Here is a 17,802-nt window from a genome sequence, read left to right on the forward strand (position 1 = left end):
CTTAAAATTGCTACTGCGAGCTTAATCTTTCACTTAAATGCATTTGTTCTACTCATAAAAGTTTTCCCATAACCCCTACTTAGATTGCACATTTTTTGGAACAGTTGCAGAGTCTTCTGCTTGTGTATGATACAAGCATGAGTTAATAACCCTCTGTGGTGAGCAAGCCCTGTCATCATGGCTGGAGTTTACAGATTTCTTAAGACCGTATCTCTTTTGACCTTTTGAGGACTCCCACCAAGCCAATTTGCTCTCTGCAAACATTAAGATTTTCAGTGATAGCCCAGCCATATCCAAAAGGTTTCCCCCCCCCGCAAGCAGAGCACCACTGTTCTCAGACAAACTTTCCACAAGCTGTGGACAAGAGAACTATCAGAGACAGCAACATACAGATGCTCCCGAAAGCATGGATGTAACTGCTGAGTCCCAGAAAACATGCCCAAAGGCTGAGAATCCCTGCACTGCAGAAGCCCTGAGGAAAGGGGGAACAGGCTAAAGAAGATACTGCTGGTCCACAGTTGGCATTAGAAAGAGAAAGGCTACTGAGCTGACTGAAGAACATGATGGAGTAGCTTCCTAATGTTTTATTTAGCAATACAAAACCAGACATGTTTGGGGGCAGAGAGCAGGAGGAGTAGGAATCATGTTCTAGTGAAGCTGATGGTATTGCAAAGATTGGGTAGCCAAATATATCAGAAACTAGCCTTCCCATATATGGACCTCTCCCTCCTCCACCCCGTTCCCAGGAGTTCCAATACAGAGAGTATATTTTCAGGGTGATTGTAATGTTGCATACTCATAGACATAGATATTTAATGTGGAAAGCTATTCAGATGGCTGCTTATATCTTGTGGAGAGGCTCAGTGGTGGCAGCACACTACCTAAGGAGAACATAAGCTGGGGAGGCAGATCATCTGGTATTTAAAAGCACTCATCTGTTAGCCTGCTTTAGTAGCAGGTATTGAAGTCTTTTATGGGTGTAGCGAAAATACAAGCAATCTCCTCGGTACATCTGAACTGCTAACCTGACAGTTCACGTCCATCCTTTGATCCTCTGTGGGGGAAGGAGATAACAGTTCCAACCTGAACCAAGCAACTTTGTTATGTTCATTTCATTAGCCAGACACTTCCAAGTATCCGGCAGCTGAGGTCTATTTTTGACAATGATCTCCTCATCTCAAGAGTGCGCAGTGGGAAGAATGAAGCTTTGCTGTTCTCATCTGTCCCTTAAGATCTTTGAGTGGTAGACAGTACTGTCTCTTCTGATTTTACTAAAACTGCCTGAATAAGGGCTAAAACTCTGAGAGCGTGGACTCATTTGAGTTTGTTCTTTTTCTCTTCCTGTCTTCCTCTTCTGCAAAATTGAAGAGAACAGAAGTGCTTTGATCCCATTCTCAGTTTTTTTGACTTTTGATACCTGATCTACTGAAATATTTGCTCAAAATAAACCTGTCTTTTTGTACTTGATAGACACAAAAGGTGCAGATGTCAGATACGCTCCAAGAAAACGTAGAGACATTTGGGTATTCCAGCCTAAGCATAGGAGTCTTCTGAAGTGGGTTCCAAATAACTTGGAATTCCAGGACTCAATTTGCCTCTTTTTTAAAAGGCGCAAGTTCATTTAAAATGATTGAAATTTCAATAGGAAGCCAAGAGGAAATATCTATTTACCCTCGCCAGTACATTCCACTTAGACATGAGATAGTAGCTACCTGGACCCACTTTGAGTTTGTTGTGTTGTATTCCAGCATAGCTTTCTAACTTTGCATTCTCCAGATTTTTCCATGATGATAGAACAGTTAGCACAAAACATTAAAAAATACAGGAATAGTAAGAATAGTCATATAGAAAAAAAATCCTAATGGGAACATCTGTTTASAATAGTAATCTTTAGTGAATGCCCCTCTCCATGAGTAAGACTCCAATATACCTAAATCAGGCAGGTAAGTAATAATAATTCTGCTTTTCAGACTGCTTCACGTGCAAGATAAATTATGCAAAGAGCCAAGCACAGAATGAGAGTGAGTTTGACATAGAAACAGAGATAACTTATAAAAATTTTGCCAACACCATTTTGTGTAAGCTAATTGCAAAGTTGAGTATTACATTTTGTCAGGTTTGAGCATGAGGAATGAGTGTTAACTCTGGAATGAGTTGCAAAGAGGTGTCTTCTGCATCTTTAATTCAGCTGTTGTGTTTCAGCAGTTTTTCATTTTCATGTGTCCTCATCCTCTGAATGTTTATCACTGAAGGTGGAGCAGCACAGAGAGCTCTAAAGACCTTTCTTGACTCTCTACAACTAGATTACAAGGCTATGAGTTTCAGTGCTGCATATTTATTTTACAATATAGCCTAAAGGGTCCTGTTAAAGCCAGAGACTACTGGATTCAGGGCACACTCTCAACCCAAAAGAGATGCGTTAAGAGCACTTGCCAGTACATGAAGGTTTATCCCTGTTAGCTGTCACTGGAGAGGTTAATTTCTCAGACACCTGGGGGCTGCTGAGCTCTTCGTAGTCTTCTTAGTAGAGGGACAGGAATAAGGTTATTTGGCTTTCCCCTTCTTGACCCGCATCTCTCCTGTCAGTCAAAGCTCTCCTGTTTCTATTCTGGCCAGTTATAACTTGAAATGGGTAGTGAATACTGTTTCAACTCTTATTTCTCTGTATATTAACTTCCCTTGATTTTAACCAGCTTAGATTTGCAGGGTCCAACTGAAAGAGACAGCTGATTGCTATCTGCAGAGAGTGAGGTGTCACATTAGGAAAATAGGCCAGGGAAGAGAGGAGAAATAGTTTGTCCAGCAGTGGGTCCTGTGCAACCGTTTTGGAAAGAACCAGTCCCAAGGAGCTACTTCTCTGTGTCCCTGAGTCCTTATTTCTCTTTGTCACAGCAGTCCCTATAGTCACCCGCAAGCTGGCCGACCCCAATGGTATTGGTATCCTCAGGCAGGCTAGGGAAATAATCTGTATTGTTAATTTACTGTCATCACCCAGTATACATGAAGGCTGTAAAAGGTTGATGCCTTCAGGATTTCTTCTGACTCCTCTAGTAATATTGAGTTAAAGGGACAGAGCTGGAAGGGGTAATCCTAGCATCCCATCTAGCTTACAGAGAAACAGTTGGCATTTATGCTAGCAGTCATATTCACATTCAAGGGTACTTCCTACGTACTTGGCACCAAAACCACCTCCGTTCCTGGGGCCAAACTTTAGTGAAAACCATGCTATGAAAGCGTTTTGCCATTAGGTGTTCTGGCAGTTGGACAGCAAGATAGGAAACGGTCTTGTGCTATGATACCTGTCAGAATTTGCCCTTTAGCAGAGCAGAGCCAACGTTTCCCCTGGTTTCCTGTCTCCTATATGGTAGATATCTTTTGAATGGATTTTTGCGTTCATCTGTATTTGTGAGTGCTTGAAGTGTTCAGATGTCTGCTCTTGCAAAGCTCAGCAGTGCAAAAGTAGAAAAGTAAGCAAATGAACAAAAAGCAAAAAGAGGACTGATGGTCTAGATTTAATCCAGAGCAAAACTGTAATTGTCAGGAAATATATTCATTCCCAATAAAACAGATATTTTTAACCGTGCTATTATTCAAATTACCGATGAAGGCAAATAACATACATTTCATACACTCAAAGGGTACACACTTCGATACACTTAGCTGAATCTTGCTATAAGTAACAGAGCATAATTGCTAGCTATGTCTGTCATATTATTAGGYGATGTGACATTTCACTGAGCTTTGTTCTCACAGGTATAATTTCTCCCAGCAACCATTTCTGTACTTTCCAGACAGGCTGTAATGTTATGGACCCACTCTGTTGTAGTTTGACTTTGAGTAGCCTCTGAGCGGCCAAAAGGACCCCTTGACAATGGGAAATTAGACTCATGGCCTCTCTGTCAATATAATTATAAGCTGCTTTCAGGGATTTTTCAGTGTTTTCAAAAGCACAAAAATTTCTCAGCATTGTACTCAGAGAAAGGATGGGCTCCCTTCGCACCTCTCATTGCTGCCACAAATTAGCCTGACTCGCCATTAGTGTGCAAATGGAGCAACTAGTATATATTTATCACAGCAAGCAAACTATGTTTTCTCTCCCCCTTTCTGGCTTCTGAGACAGGTCTGAGGACTAGATGGAGCTGCCACATCCTTCCTGAAGTTCCCCAAGTAATTTTGTCAGGTGGAACTAAGTTTCCCAAAAGCAGCATGCTCAGCAAACTATAACTGGGTAATGCCCTTAAGCTATAAAGCAACTAAAGACACTCTTGTGGATGGCAAAAATGAGGTCTATACGTGCGGCTCACATCTGATCATCCTTCAGTTACAAGGTTTATATGACTTTTTGGGGTTTTGTTGGCCTGAACACCAATTTATTATCCATTTTGGTTTTATATAGTTAAACTAAAGGGTGTATTCACGCTTTCTAACTTTCAAAACCTGATTTAGGGGGATGACTGAGGAAGCTAATTCCATTATGCTCCTTCAAAGGGTTATAAAAGGTGTTTACATCAGGTTCCTCTAATGCACACTACCTCTGTCTCTGAGCTAGTGTCTCTAAACGGAGCCGGAGGAGACTTGCACACATTGCGATGGGGGGTACAAAGTGGGTTGCAAATACCCTAGTGACCAACAAGATTGGTGGGGTGAGAAGGAAGCTGTAATAATGCATTGCATGCTGGCATCAAGGTTGTAGGTGTGGAAACTGCCGTCTTAACGGATGGATCCCACGTTGGTAGGAAACGTGCTGTGGTGGGCCCCTTGCATGCAGTTGTACTCGTTTCCTTGTGTGCCGTGCACACCATGCTCCGGACACCCAGGACTCCTGCAGTCACTTGGCACATCCTGTGCTGAGACAGAGGAAGGATGTGGGATGCAGTTTATGGCTTTCATTGCTGTGTAGCTGTGTCTCAACCCATTTGAACAATTTTTTTTTCATTCCCAGGCATTTTACTCCATTACTGCTGAAAAAAAGTGTGGTTTGATGCTGAAGGGCAGTGAAAAAATGAACTGGGCRCCCTTTTTAAGCACTAAGCTAGCCTTTCTGTATTCATATGCTGATTTATTTATTTAAACAAGTATTTTAATAGGATCCCTTGCATGGTTATATTTTCCTTAGCAGATAGCAAAATAAATATTGTGATTTAGAAAACAAATGCTGATTCATGTGATGACATGAGTCTTAGCAGTTAATAATGGGCTTTTTTTTGGCTTTGAACAAGCAAAGAAGTGATGGATGTTGAAAAAGTAGGAGCAGGAGCACTCATGAATAGTACTGCATATACTTTAGTATTAAATGCATATTCTTGCTGATACCAACGTCCTGAAGGTGACTGTGTAAGCTCCTTCTGACAAACAAGGCCCTCATGACCACTCTTTTAATTCCCACCTTAAATTCCTCTGCTATTTTTATTATGAGAGAAATAAGAAAAAAGATCAGATTCTAACACTCTAACTAAACTGAGTCAAAGTCAGGGAAAATGTGACTGCTCATTTGTGTTTTAGCTGTTTCACTTTTTTAAGGCAACAGGAATCCCATGGATTGTTTCTGGATAATTCAGTAAAGGAAAATAATGGGAAAAATATATGATTCTTACATATCTGTATGACAAATCACATCATCAGTCACATAAAACTTGCTTTCACATAAAACTTGCTTAATTATAATATGTTTTTAAAAAGAAAATCAGTTTGGGTGCGAAGTAGAAATGAGGGAAGAAAACCACTTCCCTCTCTGTGATGCTTATGAGACTTCTCTGGTGCCCTCCTAGTGTATTACTAACAATCTCAGAAGTATAAATGATTCAGTATTTATTGCACCTCAGGGAAGGATAGGTTATTTTTACAAGTAGAAAGCTGAGTCACAAAATATGTGACTTGCCCAAAGTCATACAGCAAGTCAGCTGGCAAGCTGAGAAACAAATCAACCTTGTCTTCACTCCGGTGTTTCAGACATCCTTTTTCCATGAAGTCTTCCTCTTTCTCTCATGTAGGACATTTTCACTGTGAACTATTTGAGGTCAAACCTGTGGTGAATGCCAGTGCCACCATATTCAYGTGGGTGCACTTTTCTCAAGGGTACCCTGCAGATCCTGGCTTATGCTTCCCTTGGCCTGGGGGGGATCTCTTTGGTTCCTCTGGAGGAAGTTTTCTTGCTTGCAGAGGAGTCAGTGAGCTCTGTTCATTGGTGATGATCTCACCTCTAGTTAGAAATACTTCATGTATTCATGGTTTCTGGCTTGGAGAGTGTGAATCTTTTATATTCATCCATGCACCCGAGTTCTTATGTCCCAGGCGTGACCTGAGGTAGGATGATTATAAGCCCTCCGGCCTCTTGGTGCTCATGCTTGGGTGGCTGTGACCCATTCTGCTTACGTATGCATCCAGCTCATGACATTTCTGAAGTGTCACCAAGCTTTCTTTCAGCAACACCAACCTCCACCTCCCTTCCTTCTCACACGCTTGCCGAAACTCAAAGAAAGAAAAGGCAGGAGTCGGAAAACCCAGCCGGTCTAGCTGAAAGAGCCCTGCAGCAGCTGCACGCATCTGGCCAAAGAGGGCCAGTAAAATTATATTCAACACACAAGTCCTTTTTAAAAATAAAAAGAATGTATTATTTTAACAGACATTCATGCTGGAAGGTTCTTTTGTTTTATTAGGCTTTTGGGGTGTTGTATGCAACAAAAATAAGAGGGTGTTTTATTTCCAAGAGCAACTTCCAATTCAAGAGGGGTTTCATGGAGTGCAGCATATTACACAAGGGCAATGTRGTGAAAGTGCAGCCAGTGCTGGGGTGGTGGAGCACGTGACTGGTGCACAGCTCTGGAGAACAGGCAGGGAATGTGACATGTTAGCAACACAGGCCAATGTCTGTAATAAAAATTAGTGAAATAGTCTAAGGCTTTCACAACTCATGTTTCTGGTACGTCACTGAAAAACACTCGAGATTTTATTTTGTAAACTGAATTTTTATTAAAAACTTTATAAGCTAGGTTGATTTTTTTGGGGTGTGGTTTCAAAGCAATGAACTCTTTCGTGCTTGAAAACAGAAAATTCATGGTGGAAGCGGGCTGGAGCAAAGTTACTGCAAGAGTGGGCCCTGACGCACTGCTGATGGCAGTCTAACCCCATTTCACTGTTTCACGCTGTCAGTGCCTTTCTTTTGGTTGTTACTGTCTCCGAGTTGGGTTTAATCRCTGCATTCCCATCAGTTGCTTCAGGTCTGGAGAAGAAACCGAGCAAATTCCCAAACACTGCAGGCAGCTCTGCAGGGAAGTAGTGGTGCGGAGCATCATCCATGTCCTGGGAGCATGTCTGGGGTGATGGCAATGGGCACTCCCAATACTTTGGCCCACTTCCACTTGTGTGCCGGTACCCTTTGTGGCTACAAAAATAAACATGATTTCCTGGTCGTTGTATTATGGCTAAGAGGTCTCCTTCGGGTTCTTTCATAGGTCCCCAGAGATGAGTCTCCTTGAAGACATGAGCACAGTTGTCTGGACATTCTTGTGCTGTTTGCAGGAGCGGACTCTGGATTACAGGGTGCAATATTATCACAATTCAGAGATGGGTAGACAGGTGGAGCTGCACATCCAAACTGTCTGCTGCCTCCTTTTCTAGCATATCTGTGTATTTAGTGTGTACCCATGTTATGCTGATTTACCTGTGTTTGAGTAAAAGACTTTGGAAAGTCTCAGTAATTTTCTTTTCTGTTGAACACACAGGGTAAGAAGGGGGAACCTGGATTCCCGGGAATCGGTGGTCTGCTTGGACCTCAGGTAAGTGGTTTTCTTCATTTTCATATGACTGGAATAATATGTGGAAAAAAACATTTTTTTGTGGCAACAGGTGACTTGGAACTGCAATGTAGCATGCAGTGACTGTCTTCTCATCRTAACACTTCTAAAGATGATGTTTCTCCTTTAATATCCATACTGATTTATCCCAGTATGAGTGAGAGAAGAATCTGCCTGTCTGGCAATCATTCCTTTTACCTTCCACAGGTTTTCAGTGACTTTGAACAGGAACATAAGGAGGTGTTTTGTATGTGATTTTCCCCTTGCTTGTGTACAGAGCAGTATCGTTGCAGAGAGAATGATTTGTGTTTTGTAATATTGAGGGCAGTGTCTCAGCTAATTATTGGCTGTGTGAATTGGCAATTGCAGATATAGCTTTTGTGCTGCAGTCTTGAGGGAAGAAACAATTTAAAAGGTATTTGCTATTCAGAAAGCACGCTGCTTGGAGCACGAGTTTGTTTCTGTGGCTTTGATGCTTACATTTCTACTAGTTAGAGCAGGTTGGGAGCTGGCTAGCTAACGAAGGTAGAGGCAGGGGCTTACAGCTAAATGATTATTCTCCAAGTGAAGGACGATCTCTTAAGTTAATGATCTCGGAGCCCCCTTTTTTTGCCTAGATAATGCTCCAAGTTGCACCATCTGCAACTTCATGAGGGCTAAACAGTGCTGTGCATGTTGTGTACCATCAAAGAGAATTTGGCTCTAGCTGGGAGCAACCCATGCTGTCCTGTTGGGTAGTAACATTGACGCTTGCCTATGGCTTTGTTTCTTGCTCTTTGTAGCCAGTTTCAACTGACCCTGGTCACTTCTGTAGGGTGATCTCCTACAATAAGAAAAATATCTTTGGGAGTGTCCTCAAGCAGGAAAGACACAGCCTCATTTTAGGCTGACCACTCAGGAGAAGACTGAGTAGTTCCTCATTCCCTTTTCAATAAGAAATTTGTTAATCTTAGATTTTAGGATTTTGTTTGAATAATCAGTTAAGCTTTGGGAAGAAATGGCAGGATCTCCATTTCTCTCCATTTCTACAGCCGTTGGTGATGTGTGCAATAAACATGACAAACTGCTAGACAGCAGATGCTTTTTCTAGCTGATTTTTCATTTGTTTCCTCTGGCAAGCTATGTTCTTGTAACTAGGAAACATGATCTAGAAACAGGTTTTCTTGCAGACGTTTTGTAAGGAGCTGTTCACATGTCTGCTGAAGTCATCAGAGAGGAAATCCAGTGGTTTGCAGTTCTGGGCAGATGAAGGCCCTTGTGTCCAACTGGGAACGTTGCCCTGTGCAACACTGCTTGATACTGGTTTACATGTCTTCCTTTGCTGCAGCATCTGGCTCGAAAGTATTTCATCAGCAGCCTTCAAGAGGAATGAAGACTGTATTTTCCAATGAATTTTAGATTTGTTTTTTCTCAGTATAGTATTAAAAAGTCCCCCCAAATGGCCAAATATATGTCATTGGGAGAAGATTTTCCTTGCTTTGGGGGAAAGGTTCCTCTGTATTGATTAATTCTGAGATATCTGACTGTATCTACCCAAACATCACCATATTTAGTCAGCTCAGGTTCTCTGTGACTTTTAGAAAATATATGTATGTGCATGTATCAGCAATTTTATGCATGTATCTGAGAAAACTACTGACTTAGCAATAAGTAGTCTTCCTTTCAGGATAAGCTAAATAAAGCTTGCAAATTTTATGTTAATTAAAACTGGATACTACCCTAGCCGCATCAAGGGATTCTTACATTGTCTGTTCCTCCAACCTAAATTTAAGAATGGAAAAATATTGTTCATATTCCTGCAGTGGCACCCTGTCCTGGGCATATTGCTGCAGATCTTTGTATTTCTGTTTGGAGAAAGTGCTTACATTTAGGTTGTGACAAAAATAATTTACAGCTTAACAGCAGTTTTTGTGACCCTAGGTTTTCTAAGCACTTAATCAGCATTTCTATTTTATTGTTTGGATTTGCCCAGAAAATATTCAAGAAGAAAAATGGTTTTCTTATGTTGTACTYACACAGATATTCTTCTCAGGGTTTTAAGGAAGTTTGTGTCACCTGTTCCTGTGCCATCTCCATGGTGTTTAGAGCCAACTTATTTTAGGCCATATATAATCTAGATTAGGACACTAAAATAACCTCATTTCCCTCTGTTATTTTAAATTTAAATGTATTTTTGTTTTCTGATATGTCTGACCCATTAATAACTGTGCAGGCAGAAGGAAGGAATGGAGATAGGAGTTGTATAAGTCATGTTGTTGCTGAAATACTCAGAAATGGCCATGAAAAGATGCCAACTGATCCTTACCCCCAATTCTCTCTATTCTTTATACCCTGAAAAGTTTTAGGACAGGATGGCCTGTCCTCCTCATTGCTGTGACACAGACACAGGTTCCTCAGCACCTTCAGACAGATGCTGCATTTTCTAGAGACGTGATAGGAAAGCCTACCTCCTACAGAAGAGCAGAGGTGGATCGCGGCACCAAGTGCCTGGGTGTACACAGGCCTTCAGTGGTTGCGGGGCTTTGTCAGCGAAAACTGTTCCCATCACACCGATCCCAGTGAGAAGCTGCAGAAGAAGCAGCCAGCTGTGCAGGGGGAATCCTCCTGAGCACTGCTCTGGAGTGGGGTCAGAAGATATGTGTTTGAGTCTTGATGAGCCATTGCCTGGATGTGTTTATATTTGAGAGTTAATTTAAGTGGCAAATTCTGGAGCAGCAGTTCCTCTCTTGGCTGGCTATGAAGCTGGTGACCATTCCAGTAGAGCAGACAGATCCTGTGGCACTCTCAGAAAGAGCTGGAGATAGCTTCTCAGATAATCTGGGCATGTTTTGAGACAATAGGGCAGCACTATTTTTGCCTCCCTCCTTATATACCCCAATCCAACCTAAATTTTAATTCAAAWATGGTTTGTTTGTTTTTTCCTAAATCAGCTGGGATAATGAGCCACTGCATGTGCTTATTTGCTCCAGCGTTGTTCAGTCACCACCCTCAAAAATGAACATTTACTTTCAGTGGCCTTTAGAAATGGTGCATCTTGCAACATCATTAATGACAGAATAGAGAGGCTGGAGCTTATTTCCCCTCTGGATATGAATGAATTTCCTGCAGCAAGGACACACACATCTGAGCCCATAATGTCTTTATGTTGTTATTTGTTTGTATTATTTTAGTTTCTAGGAACCTTAATCAAAGGCCAAACTTCTGTTGCAGTAGGCTGTTCAAATGCAGACCGAAAAATGGGCATTTCTGTAAAGTGTTTTTAGTTGAAATGGATGGATTCTAAGCATGGGAAACAATGAAGCTCTGTGTTTCTGCACGGTCACCAAAGATCTTGGTGCACCTTGTCTATCCCATCATCTGTTGAGAGGAAGAGCATTTGAAGAAGGGGCTGAAGGCAGGTGATGAGGTGCTACTGCAAGTGTTTTTCTAGGCAGGAAGGGATATTGTGAGGTGAAAGGAGATTTGGGCACCTTATGCTCGGTTAGTGGTCAAGGMTACGTTCACAGGCTCAGCAGAGATGGGGGCTCATCGCCTGGTACTACACAAGGGCTCGGACAGTCTGAGCTGAATCACTGAACTACCAGGGCTGGGATTCAGCTCCAGATGCAAGTAGATTTCCATAGCAGTCAATGTGTGGGCACACGGGCGTCCAAGCTCCCGTTATAGTTGATGAAGATCCAGTTAATGGAGCCTGGAAAGCTGTTGAGCTCTCCCTAAAGCAGATACTTACAGCTGCTCAGCTCAAAGGCTCTCTAGACTCCACTGTCTGAGCAGGTATGAGCTCTCTCCAGCAGTGGAGAAGCAAAGCAGAACTCAAAACTCTTTGAGTTTTAAGGGAAAATGCTGTTCCTCACAGTTGTGATGTCTTTGGGCCACAGAGGCTGTTACACAGCTTGCCTTATGCTGGATAACCTGGTGGTATAACTAAGACCTGTGAAAGAGGCTGGTACAAGCTGTACCTTTTATGATAGTGGCTGGTAGTGATTTAATTAGTTTAGACTCATCCATAGAGTGTAAGCTCTAGTTCAGCTTTTCTTAAGTAACTCAGAAGATATAAATGGTATCCTCTGAAATGCATGGTGTCGTAAAATCCTTTTTATAATGCAAGTTAATGCTGCGAAATGTAGAAAAAGATACAAGCCCCCACTGCAAAACTCAGATTAAATTCAAACTATGCCCGTGCTGCTTGAAACTGGAAGATACTGCTCAGAGCTATCTTTAATAAGATCTATACTTTTAACAAAATAAAGAAAAGCAAGACTTCAATGGTGCAGATCACTAATAGTATTGAAACAAAAGACCGTAAGGAAGGTCTTTTTTTTTTTCTCATTTGCTGCACTGACTCCGTAAAATGATTCAAAGAAAGTGAATAGTGAAATAAATCTTCCTCTGAAGACAAAAGAGATCATGTCCACATCTTACACTAAGTGGAAAAATTAAACAAATACTACCTTGCACTGAAAACAAGAAATTCTCCTGGAGAGACTGCTACRTACAAAGTCAACTTTACTCCGGACTCTTGTGGAGCAGGAAAGTCAGTCAGTTCAGAGAATTTTTCTGTTCAAAACACTTTATTTCCTAAAATAATGTTGGTACTCCAATTATAATGCCACCTGGTGCAATAACTGGAGACATAATACATTTATGAGTTATGACACTATCACTAAAGATGAATATAAAGCGTGCATCATAGGCAGATATTCAGATCTGTTGGCTCCYTACGCTCTTGGTTTTCAGTGTCACCAGCAACAGCCTTTTTCTATATCCTCTCATCTTTCTCTTGGTTTATGAGGCAGGATTTAAGCAGAGAGCCATATAATGCTCTAATGCAGCATTACTGAAAATAATTCAGAGGCGTGTGGTGGTGGATATGGTAGTATGTGGGGTGAGAAATGAAGAATAGATCTGAGGACCTGATCTCAGAGACCATTCAGATACAGCAGAGGARAGATGGAGAGCTGGTATAGCAAGTGAAATAGAGTGAGACGCATGGACTGCTCCCTAAAAGTGKCTGCAGCAGCTGAGTCCTCATGTCTGGTGGGGGAGAAGAGCAAATAAAGAGAGAAGCCAACCGGAAGGATCTGTGGGGACTTCCCGGCAGGTGAAACTGCAGGGAGCAGTTGGTTTTGTGGTGGAGACAAGCACAGACACTGAAGGGGGAACAGCCTGTCAGTACGGTGGTTGTGCATTTTCTTAACGTTATGGCAGCAGACAGGATGTTCTGCCTGTCCCGGAGGTTCTTCTCATTCAGACTGACGCACTGCCTAAAACACCTGGCCCACTTATCTAATCCTTTTACATAGTGCAAGAAGATCCAGGCATTYGCATGGAATAACATACAGAAGAGACATCTGTGCAAGCTTTGCCTCCAGAGGCAGGTATCTGGAAAAACCATCAGGCTTCAATTTCTGTCTTAGAATGTTATTTGTTCATCTCCCCTTAAAACATAGCTTTCCTTTCTTTCATGGAAAAGAGATTTGGGCCAAAAGACCTACTGTTGTAGTCACAAACAAAGGTTTTTGTTCCTTTTCAGAGCATCCTTAGGGAGTGCAGATCCTGAATCTGCCTTTCCCAGCCCATCTTTGAAGTGGGGTATGCATTGGAAGAGAGCATCCTTTAGTGGTTCCTGGAAGACAGAAACAGCTGTTCCTCTAATATCGAGAGTTTCAGATTTCTTTTCTGAGAACTGTCCCTGCATTTCTTCAGCTTARGAATGGAGCTGGATGCAACATAAGCCCAACCTTCCCCCCCCCAAATGTTTTGTAGAGTTGTCCTCCCCCCACACATGTCCCTACACACTTTCCCACAGATATCTGGATTTTATTGAACATTCAAAATGTTTAAAAATAACAGTTTGAAAACATTTTAAACATTTTGATAAAACATCCCTGTTTTACAGTTGTTTTCCAAACTGAGTTTATGTACTCCTATATTAGAGAATGAAATGTTTTATATGTTGGTTTTAGCTTCAGCATGTAGGAAGCACCGATCAGAATCTTTACCAGCCGTGGGATCTGTGTGTGTGTGCAGTATATCACTGTACGTACGATACTTTAACCTCACAAAGCCCTTCTGAGATTTCACCACATTGAAAGGTAGGAAAACCGAGGCACAGCCAGGTTAATTTACCGTAAGGCTGCCTAAGGAATTATACAGGCAGAGTAGGGAATGGAGTGCAGGTTTCCCGTCTTCGTCCTGCGTTCTCGTGTGCTGTGATCTGCTCGGTTTTGAGCCTAAATGCAAACCAGCAACCTAATTTTAATTAATAAGGGAAAATTTATTTGGGGATGTCATGGACTGGATAGAATTGTGACACTGATGAAAAACAGCATGTAAAGACAACATGATTATGGAGAGAAGAGATAAAAATCAAGAAGAAGCGCTTTTTTTTTTTTCTTTCCTTAATCAGGGTTTTTAAGGGACCGCACTGGAGACTAGACTGAGGGCAGGGCTTCTGAGCTCTGTAATTTGTTGAATGATCACTGAAAAGCATGATCAGTAAAATCAGGTACTTTAATCTGGATTCAGTGACAAAAGGGAATTGTAGAAAACAGATGGTGTGAGATTTTGGGGCAAAGCACTACAGGCTGCTGCTGCTGCTGCTGTTTTTTTTTTTTTTTAATCATTAATAAATGCTGTCAGTGAGTTAGGTCCCTTCTAAATACTTAGGGAATCCCTGCTCTGAAGTGTTCTCAGTTTCTGAGGACAGGCAGAGGTCAGGAGAAGGGGCAAAACCCAGGAATTTTTATGCAAACCAGACTGATTTGCTCTGAACAGTCTGGCAAAAGGGAAGGCTCTATAAAGGACTTTTATGTGGTATGATGCATTTCTGCAGCTTTCATGTGACCATGCCTTTTTATTTCTCTGGGTCCCAGTCGGTTGGTGCAGCCCTGGCTGCAGAAGGCAATAAATCCAGTAGGAGCAATAGATGTATTGGTATATACAGCCAACTGGGCCAGGCTGACAGCATCCTGTGCATCTCCCAGGGATACTTGGCATCCCAAGTATACTCATCATATAAAACTGCTCTAAGTCCATCTTGAATAGCTCTCCATCAGTGGATGTAACTTTGTTGAYGGTGCATGTGTGCACCTGATGGGGTAAACCAGCCCTGGGTATAACATCCCTTATGATGGCTCTCACAGGAAACAATAAAACTGAATTATTAGTGGGTATGAGCAAGTGTGCTTCCATTTCAGTACTTATGGTTGCATAAGGTTTTTGTGGTCCAGTTTCAGAGAGCAGTTAGAAATTGTCTTGGATAGCAAGAATATCCAGAGTTACTAGGAAAAATAGTTTGGACAAGGAGGATGTGGAACCTCATGTCTTGTTCAGGGATCATAGTGGTTACTGTTAGATGCTGGACTGAGACTTCTCTTTTGGGGCAGATCGATCCATGTCTGTATTTATGGGATAACTTGCATTATACTCTGGAGATGCTCAGGCTGAGACTGGGTACAGGCTGAGGTTTGCTGTAGTATGACAGCGTCTATGTTCCTTATTAATTACTGCTAGATGCTATTGTTACAGAAGTCAGAATGAGCTGGTAATTCATGTAAAGCAGGAAGAAGTCAAGGGAGATACCATTAAATAGAAATAATATAATCCATCCTCTAAAATAATTTGCACCCTTACGTAAAGCATAGCTTACCCTTTCTGGAGATGGCTGGGTATCAGACAGATTTCTCGGCCCTTCGTGGAAGCTGCCTGTTATAAGGTCATGCGGAATTCGTATGCGATGGTGGGGAGGCGTGGGGGGGAGTTACTGAGAGAGAGAAAGAACAAAACTAAGCTACTAGGAAGAAACCAGAAAAGATCAGTAAAGGTAAATTTTTCGCTTTATCTTTCCTGTAGATAAGTATAATCCATTTTGCTGCTGAATCAGTCTGTCATCATTTTTCTAAAGTTAGCCCCTGAGTTGTGTATGTGAAAATATACTGTATACTGAAAGTATACTGCTGCCCCTACAAGTTTAAACACCCCTTTGGTGGCCTTGTCCCATTCTCATCTCTGTCCAAGCAGTCCCTCTGCCATCAGGCTGTCCTTTGCCTTCTTTCCCAGTACTGCACCCGCTCCTCATGGCAACCTCTCCATGGAGCACAGACCTTCTGTAGGTCTCAGCAGTACTGTCCTTGTAAGGCTAGAGTAGGGTTGACCAGGACTTCCACAATCCCGGGCAGCTGATGCTCATCCATCCTTGACCCTTTCCTCTCTTCTCCAATCACATGAAACCTGACACTAATCCTCCTGCCTTCTTCTGCCTTGATAYATGTACAAGGGTGCTGCCTTTTTTCATGCCAGCAACTGGCTTCCCTGACTCCGAGTGCCTCTCTGGAGTTGTCCTTTGGCTGTGTCAGCGGCRCGTGGTATTTTTTCTAGTGCTGGGCTAATTTGGACTGTTGCTCTTGGAGCTTGATTCCTTTCTTTGAATGASAAAGCCTTTTTTAAGTGATGGATGGGCCTGCTGAGACTTCTCCTGGTGGGGCTAGAGCTCCTTAACTGCGGCACCCTCCTGTAATGGCAGTGATACCCCGGTTCTCAGAAGTAGATGTGTGACTCCCCAGGAGTTATGTCAGCAGCGTCAGGATGTTCCAAGGCATGTTTTTCTGGTGATTTTTGAGTTGTGTACATAATTGAGGCACTCTAAATAATAATGGTGGTGGTGGAATGATTCCATGTTTATTGTAACCCAGTTGCAATGAAAAGCAGATTATAGGCAATATATGTCAAGTGCATCTGCAGGTTCCTTTTTTGGTTGCTTTGCCCCATCTATTGGTGAGAAGCTGTTTTCTCTTCTAGCCATTTTTTCCAGGCRTATTCTAAAATGATTGCTTATCCACTACCTTCTCTGTTAAACCACGCCACAAAAAGTCTCCTTATCCTTCCTTATTTACATCACTTTCTTCTCTTCTTCAACTACCTTTTTGCTTTAAAAATAAAATACTAATATTGATCCTGTAATTGAGCTGTAATACCACAATCAAAAAAGGTGTGACTTGTGATATTGAACAGTGACACAGGTCTAGCAGGGAAAATGCTGACCTGCTGTTTTCCATTTTGTATCTGTTCAGCTTTAATTCCTTATACATTTTTTTTCTTTGAAGTACAGATATCAGAACTCCCTCTATGCTGGAAACTGAAAATGAATGAAATCATGATGTTAGGAAGGTAGAAAGAGAGAGGCAGGGTAAAACTTCAGCTCAGTCATGTATCCATCCTTATGCTGTTTGCTTAAGTCCTGATCCAAACAATACATGAACATGTCCTTCATTTTGAGTAGAGGGGAAATCCCATMTTGTCTTCAGTGGAAGCTGAAGGTAACAAACACCTCTGAATCTCAGGCAACCTGTTGAGATCTGTCAAATATGGAAACGTTTTTTTTTCTAGGAACTCAAAGTAAACAATCTGCCCGACACTCAGAAATGAATCTCTCTGAAAAAGTGATGGCTATTGAGAGAATATTTTCCCAAGAGAAACAGTTGAATCCCTATTGTGTGACTCAAAATTAGATTAGAAAAAAAAGACTGGCATACCACAAGCAATGTTATGCTGCCTGGAGATGAGTAAGAAAGACTGTTGGGACATTTTCAATTGAATTTATGCACTGAGATGTGAGTTTGTGAGGACCTTTTACTGTCAACAAGGTTAACATAGAGTGTTAAAATTGTGGAGTGTTTCTTTTAACCCCCCGAGCCACTACATCATTTTTCATTAGATGAAGGCACACAGATGGATTCATATTTACCCCCCAAAATAAACAAACAGATAAACCCAAACCACAAGCCTACTCCATTCATTACTTCAGAGATCATTTTGCAGAGGTAAATTGTTCAGAGAGAAATAACATTAATCAAGATGAAATTAGGCTGGATGCCACAAGAGGTTCCACTGGACAAGCTTTGCATTGCACGCTACTGCTGATTGCCTTCAACTCCTTCATCCCTTGTCTGGAGCTGAGGATGGAGTTCACCTCTCAGGGGTAGAAATTAGTAGCTTACACAGCTGCCTG

General features: G+C 41.8%; 1 protein-coding gene across 1 annotated transcript in view; it reads left to right on the top strand.

The window, feature by feature from the left end:
- COL22A1 (collagen type XXII alpha 1 chain) overlaps positions 1–17,802 on the top strand; it is a 213,299-nt gene that overhangs the window by 131,327 nt on the left and 64,170 nt on the right. The window contains exon 22 of the mRNA XM_026079885.1: positions 7,722–7,775. Coding sequence (XP_025935670.1) covers positions 7,722–7,775 — 54 coding nt within the window. The remainder of the gene's footprint in view (positions 1–7,721; positions 7,776–17,802) is intronic.

Source organism: Apteryx rowi, unplaced genomic scaffold (genome assembly GCF_003343035.1).
Source record: "Apteryx rowi isolate R43461 unplaced genomic scaffold, aptRow1 scaffold_500, whole genome shotgun sequence".
NCBI lineage: Eukaryota > Metazoa > Chordata > Aves > Apterygiformes > Apterygidae > Apteryx > Apteryx rowi.